Source organism: Peromyscus maniculatus, chromosome 5 (genome assembly GCF_049852395.1).
Source record: "Peromyscus maniculatus bairdii isolate BWxNUB_F1_BW_parent chromosome 5, HU_Pman_BW_mat_3.1, whole genome shotgun sequence".
Classification (NCBI taxonomy): domain Eukaryota; kingdom Metazoa; phylum Chordata; class Mammalia; order Rodentia; family Cricetidae; genus Peromyscus; species Peromyscus maniculatus.
The window spans coordinates 137,117,750-137,131,679 of NC_134856.1; the positions used below are offsets into that span (position 1 = coordinate 137,117,750).

The following is a 13,930-nucleotide window of genomic DNA, read 5'->3' on the forward strand; positions in this document are numbered from 1 at the left end:
AAAGAAAGCAGAGCAGACAGCCTGGGCAGGCTTCCTTCCAGGAGTCAGAAAGCTCTGTGTTGATAGTATACAGAGGGATTAGGGAATCAGCAGGAGGGAATCCCCTGTTTCTCTAGAGTCAGGTCCACATGGTGTGTCCTTCATTCCTGCATGGACGTGATCCTGACAGATCTGCCCTTTCTCTGGCTCCTTCTTGTTCCCAAATGTCTTGTGCCCTTCGCAGCAAGCACCCCCTCTAAGATGCAGATGTCGTCATGGGGGATGGAGGCCATTTTTCTCCTGGAGACAAACACCAGGAGAACCAGGGAGAGGCTGGGATTGGGGCGGGTGAGTTGCGTCCTCTCTGGAGGACGGAACAAGCTCCCTTGCCAAACAGCTCTTTACTGCCCTTTCAGTTCACATGCTTAAAGAAAATAATTACACTCCTCTGCCGAGGCTCACCTGGCTCTCCATTGCTCACTTGGGATGCTTCGTTCCCACTGGAGCATGTGATTGGAAAACAAAGGTAAATGGGAACATTTTTTTTCCTCCATCACCCCCCACCCCCCACAAGCAGGATTAATGCCTGAGCCATAAAGCGTTTACAAACTCTAAAGAAAGATAATAACTTTCCTTCTCACGGCCCAGTCACGAGGAGGTAATGCATGTTTCCAATAAGCTGAAAATGTTACTCAAATAGTAGGTTTTATTTCACTTTAATCCGCCTGTGAGTTCACGTTAAAGGGAAGAGGAATCAGAGCCTTGCAATGTGAACCAAGTTCATTAAAATCAGCATCTCCTCCTTGGGCTTAACTCCTCCCCCAGGTCTTGGCTAGATGGAAGGCCTGGGGCAGCACAGGGTGACTGCAACCCAGAGGCCTTTGGCTGCGAGCAGAGGAAACTGGAACCCACGGATGGAGTAGGAGGCAGGTGTCTCAGCTCCCACTAGTTTCTGGGCAGCAGGGGTAGTGAGGAACCTTCTACACTCAGTGAGGCTTGCTTGCTTCTGACACCTTGTGACTGATGGCAGTCTGGTGGCAGTGCAGTGGGTCGTTGTAGAAATGATTCTCCATCCAGGTCCTCAGCCCTACCAGTCAGTCACTGGGAGGCCTGAAACTGGACCCCTCAACAAAGGCTTCCTTTACACGTTTATGGAGTGACTGCTCTCTTGGTGCCCAGCTGGTCCTCCCTCGATGCCCAGCTGGTGCTCCCTCGATGCCCAGCTGGTGCTCCCTTGATGCCCTGCTGATCCTCCTCCCTTGGTGACCCACTGGTGCTCCCTTGGTAACCCGCTGGCGGGTGCCCTGCTGGTGCTCCCTCTGTGCCCCGCTGGCAGAACTGACTGCTGCTCCTTTGTCTACCCACAAGTATTCTTGCAGGTTAAGGACTGTCCTGTCCAGGCCTCTAGCAGGGTGGCCTCCTGGTACCCTAGGTGGCAGGCTGGCACAGCAAAGTGAGTGTTGCTGGTGCGTGCCTGGGGGTGTGGGCAGAGAGAGGAGATTTGGAGGGTGACTCCTGGCTGCCATTGCTCAGAGCCCTTCTCGGGGTCTCCTGGGGGAGCGGCCCCCTTGCACCTCTATTGGAGGCCGGAAGTGCCGGTGAGAGGGAGCCGTCTCTCCTTCACCATGACAGTCACCAGTCACCATACAAAATCCCCAGACCCAGGTTCCACTTGAGTTAGGGTACGAAGGCTTGAGGGGAAGAGAAAGGAAACACTCATGCCGTGCTCCGTTTGAGGCAGAGAGGGAGTGACAACTATGTCTTGCTCTCCCAGACTCTCTGGTCTTCTTGACCTCACTGGCTGCTTAGCTTCTTCCACTGTGGGCCTCTGACTGAGGGTGTCTGCTTGTGAGGTTTGCCTCAGACCTTTATCACTGCTGGCCTCACATCCTGTCCAGCCCCATTCTGGCCACTGCGGCATCCAACAGCCTTGAGCAGATAGAGAGAGTCAGCTTCGGAAGACTCACATCGGCAGCGAGGCACAGGCTGGTGAGGATTAAACAGCCTCAACAGGCAGGGCAGGGAATGACTTCAGAGTTTCCCGACACTGGCTCTGGGACCGCAGTGCCCGAGGTCCGTCTGATCATAAAGGAGGCAGGTGTGTTTGCAGCATACGTGTACTTGCAATTGAGCCCACAGGACCACATATGCTCAGCTTCTTCCACTGAACTGGCCAATGCTAACTGACCCTCCTGAACACCTACTGTGTGCCACAGACACATTTACATTCAGTGACTCATTTTATTTCTGCAGTGACCCTCACATAGAAGTCACAGGTCCAAAGACCATGGGGCAGTAAGTGAGTAGCATGAATTGTAGCCCAGACAGCTTGAAACTACCTGTGTTGTGTGCATATGGGTGTTTGCGTGTCTGTATGTCCTGTAAGCTTCCATGTGCTCATCCCCACGGTCACACAGGCTGCCCTGCTGGGAGGGGGAGCTTAGGACATTCATAAGAGATGGTTAGAAGGGACCCTGTGTAGGCAAGAGAAGCGACAGTGACGGCAAATCCACAAGCAGGGTCTTGAAGTTAACCTACAGATTCCAGGTGACAGGAGAGTGTCATGGGGCCGTGAATCTAATAGTTCCAGGATTTTTGTTTTTCAAGGGAAGTGAAGTCTAGCAGAGTGTGATGTCTTGAATACCTGGAACAAGCCAGGTGTGGTTGGTGTACACTTGTGACTGAGCACTCGGCATAGGCAGATTCGGAATAGTGAATGCAAGGCTGCTTTGAGACTCACGGTGAGACTTTGTCTAAAAAACAGTAAAACTAAAAAAAGAAGAAGAAGAAGAAGAAGAGAAAGAGGAGGAGGAAGAAATGCTCCTGAGGAGACTTTGTGAAATAAGCCAGATGTTTCCTGGCTCTTCCCCTTCCTGTGTCTGGCCTGTCATCCTCTAGTCTACTTTTCAGTGTGAGGACCTCACAGACACTTCACCCAAAATACACCAACCACACAGTCCCCCATGGAGGAAGTGCGCTGTTCTATCTCATGGACCCTTAGCAGGGGTGGGTTCGCGCCTTCCTGGAGGGGAGAGGATGGAGAGAGGCACTCGGCAGCTGCAGCCTGTTCCAAAAGTTCTTCAGAGGTGCAAGGAGCTACAGCCAGAGACCCTGGTGCCTCCAGCCTTGGGTGGCCATGCAGTCTCTAGGTGTTTCTCAAGCTTTACCTGTGGGCAGCTGCTCTGTAATCACAGACTGGACAGCGCTCGAATCCTCCAGAGATCTGTGCCTGCTTTAGAGTTGGGGGATTTCGAAGCAATCCTGAGCAGTGGACTGCATCAGCCTGAACTACAGGCAGTTCCTCCCTCCAGTGCCAGTAGCGTCCCTTGTTCTACGAACCCAGATCTTCTGATATAAAAGCAGCTTAACACCTCCTCCATCCTCCACAGAATGCTGGAGCTCTTGAGCTCTGGAGCTAGGTCACTGGGGTTCAAGTCAACCCAAGTTCCATGTTTGTGATGAGCCTCAGGATTTGTATATTTTAGCTTCCCTGTCTTTGGCCTCAGGGTGGCTGGCCTTTCTTGAGTGCCTTCTGTGGGCCGCTAAGCGTTTTCCATGACCTGCCTCCTGACATCCTCTCAACTGTTCTGGCAGTTAGGTTATCTACCTGGCTTTCCAGAGGGAGAAATAGAGGGCAAGACAGGCTAAGTCCCTTGCCCAAGGTCACCCAGTTCACACATGACATGGCCTTGGCTAGACAGTTAACCTTCTGAGTCTTATCTTCCTTATTTGTGAACTGTGCTTGAGATCAGTGTCTATCTGGGGAATGGTGAGCATTGAATGGGGGTGACCCCTGGGTCCAGTGCTCAAGGGCTTACTACACTGTGACTTGCTTAGCAGAGGATGCACATAGAGTACGTATCAACTTCAAATCTACCTAATGACAGGGTAAATCTCAAACCCAACCAGAGGAGGGACAAGATATAATCCCAACAGCTGTGATAAAATAATCAAGTCATTTGTTCCTGAATGCTTATCTCTCCTGGGGCCAAGCAAGCTTCTGGAAGGTAGATTTTATTGGCTTTGTTTATTCCTGGATTCTGAGACTTGATATACATTTGGCATGAGGTGGGTGTTTGGTAAAAGCTCATCTAAATGAGAGAGGAACTTTGGGAGTCATTCACCACATGGCCAGCATCCTCCCAGGTAGACCATGCTCTCCTCTGTCTTGTGTCTGTGATCTAAGTTCATATTCTGTTGGAGGAGGGACTTCCTAAGCATAGATGTGAGTAGGTCTTGTCTGGTGTTATTTTCCCTAGGGGGAAGATATTCGGGGCTGGGAAACAGCCCTGAGCCTCATATTGTCTTCCTTGGGCACAAAAGGGTAGGGAACGGTGCGTGACAGAGGTGTCACAGATGCTAGGGTCATGAGTCAGTTTGTGAGCAGTAATGTGCCTTCAGTGTCTGGGTGCCCTTGTGCAGAGTCTGGGCTTATGGTAGTTACCTGAGTTTATAGGATTCTCCTGCCCTTACTTGAATAAACATTATTTCTAAATGGCAAGCAGCTGTTAGCCCTCTGCTCCCTTCTCCCTGAGAAAATTCTGCCATCCTTGCCTGCCTGGCTCCTTAACAACCTCACCTCCATGTCTGATCAGGGAAGATAAGCCCTGGCAGGCATCTTACTCCAAGTGGGACAACTCGGTTGACTTCTGACACAACCTTGCTCTCTAAACATGTAATTAGTTCTGAAAGAGCTCACTTCTGCAGGAAACAGTCTTTTCCTGAAGACCTTTGCCCTCTGGTCAGCCAGGGCCTTGGTCCAGAAGTGACAGAGGATGGGAGAAGAGAGGAGGGAGAAAAGGAAGAGGAGGGGAAAGGAGGGAGGGGAGAAGAAATATCCGAGCAGTCCCAGTCTCTAGCTCCCCTCCCGGAAGCCTTGAGCTCTGCCGTGCAGCCTTTCTAGAAACGAAAACTCCTACCGACTTTCCCAATTTCCTCTCACACCTCTCCCAGGTTTCCCGCCCCCAGCTCCACATGACAACATGGCGTACATGTGGCCCATCTGGGACTCAGGGAATCCTACTGGGTGTGCCAGCTTAATGAAATACTTTCAGTTTATTAAACACAGGCTTCCCTAAGCCCTGAGTGCCTGTGGGTATTTGAAAGCTGAAGGTAACCCTGAGCTACCACAAATGTCATTTCTCCACGCGTCCTTGCATTCCTGCCCCAACCCCATGCTTCTGCTCTTAAGCAGCCTGTGAAATGAGCAACATAAAGTGACTCCTAGCCAGACAAAGGAGGAAATGGGGTGGGGGTGATGATGGGAGAGGCTCCCCGGAACCTCTCAGGGCCTCTAAAAGTATATGAAGTTCCCATAGTTCCCATTACCCAGAGCCACGGAGGGCACTTCTCCACCCCTGGGTGGCTCAAAGTTTACAGGATCAGTTCCCTGCCAGTGGGGCGGCCAGCAGGCCTTGCATGTCAACTTTGTGTGTCAACCTCACATGACATAGTTCAAATATTTCAAACCCTGTTGTAGCAAGACTTGCTCTCAGCCAGCAGGGCGGGCAGGGTGCAGTGTCTGGGGGTTCCCTCTGGAGCTTTATTTCTGTTGCTCCTCCAGGGCTTGGCTGGGAACAGCTGTCTGAGTCTGGGAGGAGCCCTGGGGAGACCCCGAGGGATCATGAGTTGCCTCCCCACAAACAGGAGGAGTCTCCTTCATAAGAACGCTTTCCCATTCATCCGTCTCCTGGGCCTTGGGTCTGTAAATCAGGGGTGACGAGCTGAAATGGAAGTAGCAGACAAAGGCCTCGAGGGAGGAGCCCCCGTCTCTGCGGACTACCATCTGGATGCCAGAGAAGGAGATTCTGCTGACAGCACCGAGGGCCACCTGCTCCAGGTACCTCAGTGGCAGCCCGTTGACCCACACACAGCTCTTGCGAGACAACACCTGAAGGCAGAAGGCTAGCAGGTTGCTGCCTTTCTCTAGGTAGGGCTCCAAGGACAGATGGTGTCGGGACAGCTGGGGCAGCTGCAGCTGGATGTGGGCGTCCTGCCCGCGTCCCACCAGCAGCCGACTGGTATCATGCTGCAGCCGCAGTGGGACTTTGGCAAAGGTGACCAGGCCTGGTGTGGGGTGGTACAGGCTCACTTGCAGGACTGTGAGGGCCCTCTCCATAGATGAGATCCTGGGGAAAATGTGACAAAGATATACACACTTCTGTGGTTTTCTAAGCCTAGATAGGCTACTCACTGCAGAGGCCCTGGGGCTACATCTTGTCAATGAGGACCATGTCTAAATGGATACAGTCATTCTGCCCAAGCCAGGATGGAGTGGAGGTTGACATTAGTATTGGAACTCCATCTCTTCACACTCCGACAGGACATGTTGCCCATCCTCTCTGAGCTGTACTTTTTTGTAATAAAGGTGTGCCTATTCTTCTAGGCAAGGGATAAATCTTACCAGCTTACAGGGCAGAGCCTGATGGTCTGCAGGCCATTTGGAGACAGTTTGCCTCTGCTTTACAGGAACAGAAAAACAGTCACAAGAGGCTTGCTTGTATCTGGCAGGCACGAACAAACAAACCCTCGCAGAGCCCTCCTCTGAGCCAGATGTCAATCCAGGTGCTGTGGTAAAGCAGAAGGAGACAGGCCTTCATTTTTGGGGGTACCCTTCTTGAGGGGGAAAATATGCTGCTTTCAGATGTGGAGGTATAGAGCAACATAAAAGGGTCCTGAACACAGCAGACACCTTCTCAGTGCTTCCCATGGGCCAGGCACCATGTCTCCTGAACATCTGGCAGAAGGTGGTCCTGGTGGAGACAGTGGGCAGAGGGAAAAGCTAGCTCACTGGAGAACCATCAGAGGCTCCAGGAACTGAAATAAGGTCCCACAGCTCTTCTTCCAGGAACTCATCCTTCGGTACCTGATGGACACACATGAGAAGGCCCATCCCATGGTGTGCTTTGTTCCTGTCTGGCTTTGGAGAACAGACTCTGCCACGTCTACACACCCCACATGACCCTGGATTTGCCGCTGATTTCAACAGGAACCAAGGGCTGAGTGGGACTCAACAGTAATTTTATACTTTCCCTAGCACCTGGCTAGAGAACTACTGGCCTGCATTTTTTTTTTCTGCTAAGAATGTTTGTTCCATCCTAGATTGTGTGTGAAAACATTGCTCATCTCTCAAGGCCCAGTTCAAATGCTTTCTTCTCTGGGGAAGGTGACCTTGTCTGTGTCCTCTAACATCAATCACAAGGGTACTTGGCCAACCCCTACTCCCCGACATTTGCATTTCCACCCCTAGAGTTCTGCAGGCTCTTGTCTCCCTAAGGTCCTCCGGTGGCAGAGTGTGACCCACCATATAGTCCAAATAGCACGTGGCCACAGCAAATGTCTAGGAGCACATCTGCCAGGAAAGAGGAGACATCACATATAATGGATGATACTCGATCAACTATGAATGGAAGCTTGGTTCTTAAAGTCTGTGGGATAGGGAGCCTGGGCTAGATTGCCAACCTCTTGTCCTGTTGCTTTTTGAATGTAGTATGTCAGTGGGGATCTAGTTGACAATGGGGCCTAGGTCCCCGAGGATACTCTTTCCCTAGCAGGTGGACAGACACACCTCTGGCCACTGCCTTCTGACCCCGAAGGACACCTCTTCCTGAGGCAGGGTGCAGGCTGAGCCCAGGATTGAGGGCTGGGCACCAGTGCTGTCAGGCTTGGTGAGAGTGCATGCCCATCCCTTAGAGACCAATGCCATGGCCCAAGGATATTGACAGTAAGCATGGCTCTGTGAGACTTCTGTCTGTGCTGCTACTGAGCAGTAAACCTGGCAGAAGCTTGCTCTCTGCCACAGTGGCACGTCTGCAGAGGCTGACCTGTTTGTGTCAGATCCCGGTGGTCCTTGGAGAACAGAAACCTAGACCTGTTAATGCCTACCATGACTGACACACAGAAAGAGGCTGGCTCTGGCCAGGAGTCCTTCTCTTAGCCCCAGCAGGCCTCCCTGGGGGTCCCAGTCCCTCTGACCTCCACCTACCTTACCGCCGAGGTACATCTCTGCAGCTGTGTGTTCTCTCTGCAGGGAAGGGCCTGGGCGAGCACACGTCAGTTCTACCGCTCTTCCTTTTCCCTCCAGGAAAGAAACGAAAATGTCATTTTCCATTGCAGAAGTGGAACCCACTGCCAGAGTTGTGAAACTGGTACCCCTCTGGGAGGGGCCTCTTGACAGCAGGGTTTCCTGGGTCTCAGTGCGCCCAGCCTCTCTTATTCCAGCTCTGGAGAGCACAGTGTTGAACGTCTTCCTCTCCCCTCTGAAGGCAAGGGCTGCTGGGCAGGGAGCTCATAATCTAGGAGCTTTCAAAGGTCAGGGGTTGGTTAAGGAAGTCGTAGGTAATAGTGACTCTCCGGAGTATCTCAGGACTCTCCAGGGTATCTCAGGACAGAGCGAGACACAGGCGAAGGGAGAGCATGCCCACTCATGGGACTAGGCCTCTTTCAGCACAAGGAGAAGGCCATCTGTTCATTTTGTTCCATTTCCCCCTTTAGAATAACATCTAAGACGCTGTACTTCTTAATAAACTTGCTTGGTGGAAGACACAACTTGTGCAAGACCTCCTGAGCCCACTGTCCTCCCTTCTTTATTTCCTGATCCCTGGTCCTTTCTCCTAGGACCCTGTCACTGAAGAATGACTTGCTGGTTCAGGTCAATGAAACAAGAATGACGACACTTTAAAATGGGCTTCATATATATGTTCTATATACTTAAACTATGTACATATTCATGTATATATTATTAAAGTCTGGATAGGTGGGAGGGTTACATATAATTACAGTGTTCCAAATTCCTCTCAATTGTCCAAGATACAGAGACATGAACTGAACGTAGACATAATAATCTAAGGAAGCATGGTCTAATTTCCTATATAACCAGTAATAGAAGAAGACTGTCTCCATGACAAGCTAATAGATGGAGAATGGAATAAAAAGTTACAATGAAGGCTTGCATATGCTTGGAAAGGCCGGTAGAATAAGAGGACATCTATGCAGGAGGGACCAGGACAGCTCGATCCTGGCTTGCCGTTGGGTAGGGAGAATGGGAGAGCCCCTGGCATGCATCGCTCTCCCTGAGCAGAGACTCACTCATTGCAAGAAGACATGCTTTGGACCCTCCAGTACAGCGCCTCAGAGACTTGCTCAAGGGAGCTCTGGGGAGCTCCATGGCTACTCCTGAGTCTTTCCTGCCTATCCCTAGAGTCGGTGCTGAAATGACTGACTCCAAGGCTCAGAGTTGACTTCCAGGATCACACAGTGAATCTGCAGCACAGCCAGGTGAGGACCCAGGGGGAATGATCCCCGGGCTCTAAGACCAGGCCACAGTGCAATCCCTTGCTTGCTGGGCCATAGAGTCCCTCTAGGTCATGCTCTGGGAACAATCTTTGGGGTTCAGAAAGAGTGGGGCTCCTGCTCCATCATCAGTGAATCAGGATAGGTGGGAAGGAACCAGACTGCCTCTCAGAGCACCGGATGACTGGAAACAGGGCGTTTTGGTAGGTGTTAAGCCCAGTGAATGTAGCTTTAGTACCTTCAACTGCCCTTTCCTCAGCCCTCCCCCAACTTCCTGTGCCCTAGGTCCTCCTGGCATTGAAAAAAGAGGAGTAAAACACTCATGTCACTGCAAAAACTCTCCTGACAATTCTTGGTGACTGCCTGGCTGTCTCTTCAGGGAGCTTAGGGTGGCAATAGTAACCCAAGAGTGGCTCTGAGGATGTGGCAGGCATGCTAATTGCCTGGGGAGGGTGAGAAGCCGTGTAGGTTGAAAAGCTAGATTGGACGTCAGGCTTATTGCTAGGGTTGTGTCCCATTCAGCGAAAACAGCCACAGTCCCTGGTGGATGGATAGATGACCAGAAGCTCAAGAGCCATGGGAAGGTGCCTCAAAGGCTGCACACGCACAGCAGGGCCAGTCTGCTGGGCCACACACAGGCTCACCTGCTGCAGTCTTTGCCTACATAGATCTCAAGAGCTTGAAGACAAGCAAGCCTCTCTTTCTGCATGAAAGAGCCTCCTCCTCAGAGTTCTCCATGTCTACTGGCCCTCTAGTTTACATGATACCCCAGTGATGCTCAGATATGCCTTTCCATCTGCAGACCAGGGCCTGGAATGCGCCTTCGCCCACTCCTGAGCTTCTTCTCTGGAGATGGACATACCCTGCTACAGTCATGTCTAGAAAAGTGTGTGGGCACGAGACAGTCCCTGCGGGGTAGAAACTGGGGTTAAGAACACTTCCCATTAAGAAAGGGAAGTGAAACACTCAGGGCATTCATCTGACAAGAGGAAGTTCCGCCCAGGTTCCATCTTCTGGACATAACGGGAACTCTCCGGATTTCTGGGGCTGGTGTGGAGAGAATGCTTACTGTCAGCTTCTTAGGTGGAAGGTGGGAGCCAAAGTGAGCAGGAAAAGAGAGCCAGGAAATGGAGGCACAGCCTCCTGGCCTTGCTGGGAAGGTTCCCTTTGATTGGCCTTGCCTACAACGCCTACCTATAACACCTCTGACTGGCTGTTGGGCATCTGGCGTTGGACTCTAAGGAGCGTTGTTTCAGTGAGATATGCCCCCATACAAGCCAGTTGGGGAGCCCAGAAACAAAGCAACCACTTCCTCAGGCCTTCCCCTCAGGCTCCCATGACCAGGCATGCTCATTCATGTAACAGTGGTGGGACCTGGAGTCGGGGATCCTGTCTGAACCTCAGTTTCCTGCTCTCTCAGCCATGGGTAATTGGCTGCAGTTGGGAGCGCTAAACACGTGCAAAGTGCCAGGCCAGTGAGATCTGCTGACTCAGCCTTGGCGGAACCTTTGCTTGAAGACCCAGAATACACCCCGAGAAGAGGGCTATCAGGACAGACTGACACACGCAAACCTTACATTCTCAAAAAGCCCCAATTTGTGATTAAAACAAGATAGGAGTTAAATACCCACCATGTGGGAGCTTGGTTCCCACACCACATGGGTTCCATTTTAATCACAATGAGGTAAATGCAGCATGCCAGAAAGTCTCTGCCTCCTTGCTGGGAAACGGTCCCTGCTACCCATCTTATAGATGCAGAAGCTGAGGCTGAAGCAGTCAGGTCACTTGCTCAAGGTCATATACCTGGGTGGCATCAGACCACACTAGAGCTTGGTCTCTGAGGCTCCTGGACCTTTTCAAGCTGCTCCTTGCACTCAGGTGTTCCCTGGAATTCAGCTGCTGGCCAGCTAGCCACTCGGCTAAGGATGCCTGTTTCCAGCTCCCCAGCCCACTTGGATGCCCCTGATGTTCTTGTCTTGAGGACCTTTAACCAGTGACCTGCTTTTCAAAGCTGAAAAGGAAGAACAGACAAAAAGCTTAGGAGAGCCATCCCTCTGATGGCGAATGTCCTCGTCTGGCTTCTGTGGCTGTGAGAGGGAAAGGGGATGGAAACGTTTTTGTCTTATCTTACTTTCCCAGGTAACAGTCCATCCCTGAAGCGTGGACAATGGAGGAACACCACTGACTGGCTTGCTCTCCATGGCTTGCTCAGCTACCTTTCCAAAACAACCTAGGACCACCTTCCCAGGAGTGGCACGGCCCAGTGGGCTGGGCCCTCCCACATCAATCATTAGTAAAGAAAATGCCCCCACATGCTGTGGGATAGTTGTGCACTGTGTGAAGACGCGTTGCTGTGATCGGTGTAATAAACAGCTGAATGGCCAATAGCTAGGCAGGAGGTGTAGGTGGCCAAGAGAGAACTCTGGGAAGAAGAAAGGAAGAGTCTCCAGACAGACACAGAGGGAGAGCAGGACGTGCAGTATGGGGATGAGGCAATGAGCATGTGACAGATGAAGATTAAAAAATATGGGTTAATTTAAGTTATAAGAACTAGTTAGGGAAAAGCCTAAGCTAAGGCCACACTTTCATTATTAATAAGTCCATGTTGTTATTTGTGAGCCGGTGACCTGAAAAGAAAGTCAAACTGCACCCACAGACTTGCCTACTTCCCAATCTAATGGGAGGCAATCCTTCAGTTGGGGGGTTCCCTCTTTCCAGATGACTCTAGTTCCTGTCAAGTTGACAAAAAAAATAATCAATGCAGGGAGAGAGTCTGGTTTCTTTGACTCCAGGTGTCAAGGGGGATCGAGTACAGAGATAAAGCAGGGCCCAGAAGAAGGCCATGTGGAGCAGTGGTCAGAGATGCAGGAGGGAACAGGGAACAGGAATAGGCCGGTAACAGTGGAATAAGATGACCTGGGGGAAGATGTAGCCAGGACTTGGCCCTGACCACCCCCCACCCCTTGCGCCCCACCCCTCGCCCACTGTGGGGCTGAGCATGGCTGCTCTAGGCTTTAGACAATACTCCCTGCCCCTGCCAGCTCTCAGGGAAGGGTAAGTGCTTGTGACTCACGGTGATCAAATACATGAAAGGAGATGGGATGAGAGGAAAGTCTGTTTCGGCAGTTCTGTTAAATTTCAGCCTGTGGTCATCAGGCTCCATTGCTTTTAGGTCTGGGGCAAGGCAGAATCATCGGGACCATGATGGAAGGGTGTGGTAGATAAGGGAGGTGGGAGAGGGAGGGAGGAAGAGCTAAGGATAGGATATGCTCTTCAAAGCATGCCTACTTCCTACCACCTCCTCCAGCTAGGCCCCACTTTCTGAGAACCCAGTCGCATTAACCCATCGATGAGGTTACACCCTCATGGTCCAGTCGCCTGTCACTGCTGCCATCATCTAGGGATCACGATGACTGATGAGCCTGTGGGAGACTCTTCATATTTAAACGAACAGCCACCAGGAGGTATCCTGGAGGAGATGTGCCTGTGCCTGTGGTAATGAGTTGGTGAATTTCTGGGTGTCGGGTGGGCCTGGTAGAAAGACAGTGAGAGGCAGGCTCCTGTTCTGTAACTGACTCTGCTTTGCCCTGTCCTCTGCCCTTACCTAACAATTATCATGGCATATTTGAATTTCACTAAAACACATGATTCCTTACTAACGACCATGTCTCGGCTCAATCCTCCCAGCAGAGGCAGGTCCCACTGTTTATTCATCTTTGTTGCAAATGAGAAACTGAGGCACAGCTGAGGAGGCATCCTACTCTGGATCTTCTACATGTTACACAGCAGAGCTGTCTCTCAAATCCAGATCTAATCTCCAAATCTTTACCCTCAACTCCTGTACTCTAAGTCAAGCCAAGCTGCAAGTGCTCAACACTGACTGGGGGGGGGGGCTCATAATCTTATTACTCTTTTTTTTGCATATGCACATGTGTATGGTGGGCACATCCACGTGTGTAGATCCGCATGTGTGCATTCATGCACATGCTTTGGAGGTCAAACGTTGATGTCAAATGCCTTAATTGTTCTCTACCTTGTATGCTGAATCAGGCCTGTCACTTGAACCCAGAAATTGCCACATGGACCGGTCTAGCTAGCCACTTTGCCCTGGGGACCTTTGTCTCTGCTCCTGAAGTACTGGGATTGCAGATGGTCCACCGCACGCACCCAGTATTTACACAGGTGCTGAGAATTCAGACTCATGTCTTCAGTTCCTTACACTTGACCACAAGTGCCTTCCCCACCAGCGGTGGCGGCGGTGGCGGCGGAGGTGGCGGCGGCAGCGGTGGCGGCGGCAGCGGTGCATGCCTTTGATCCCAGCACTTGGGAGGCAGAGCCAGGTGGATTTCTGTGAGTTCGAGGTCAGCCTGGTCTACACAGCGAGATCCAGGACAGGCACCATAACTACACAGAGAAGCCCTGTCTCAAAAACAACAAAACAAAACAAAACAAAACAAAACACCCCTCAGCAGCTGGGTCAGCTGGGCAAGATTCTACGGAGCTGGGGTTTGGAGGTGTGTGTGTGTGTGTGTGTGTGTGTGTGTGTGTGTGTGTGTGTGTACTGAAACCTCAGACAGGAGATGTTAACAAGACCCTCTAGTGAGGACCACTTGTGGGTAAACACAGCTGCTCTGCTTTCAGGATGGTGAGGACCACGCCA

At 51.4% G+C, this 13,930-nt stretch overlaps 1 protein-coding gene across 1 annotated transcript; it reads right to left on the reverse strand.

Moving 5' to 3' along the window:
• Nucleotides 1-667: 667 nt before the first annotated feature.
• Tifab (TIFA inhibitor) lies at nucleotides 668-8,115 on the reverse strand. The gene is made up of 3 exons (XM_015995680.3): nucleotides 7,964-8,115; nucleotides 6,383-6,546; nucleotides 668-6,107 (listed from the first exon to the last, which is right to left on the reverse strand). The coding sequence occupies exon 3, from the start codon at nucleotides 6,095-6,097 to the stop codon at nucleotides 5,522-5,524; it is 576 nt and encodes a 191-aa protein (XP_015851166.1). The 5' UTR covers nucleotides 6,098-6,107; nucleotides 6,383-6,546; nucleotides 7,964-8,115; the 3' UTR covers nucleotides 668-5,521.
• Between the last annotated feature and the right edge of the window lie 5,815 nt (nucleotides 8,116-13,930).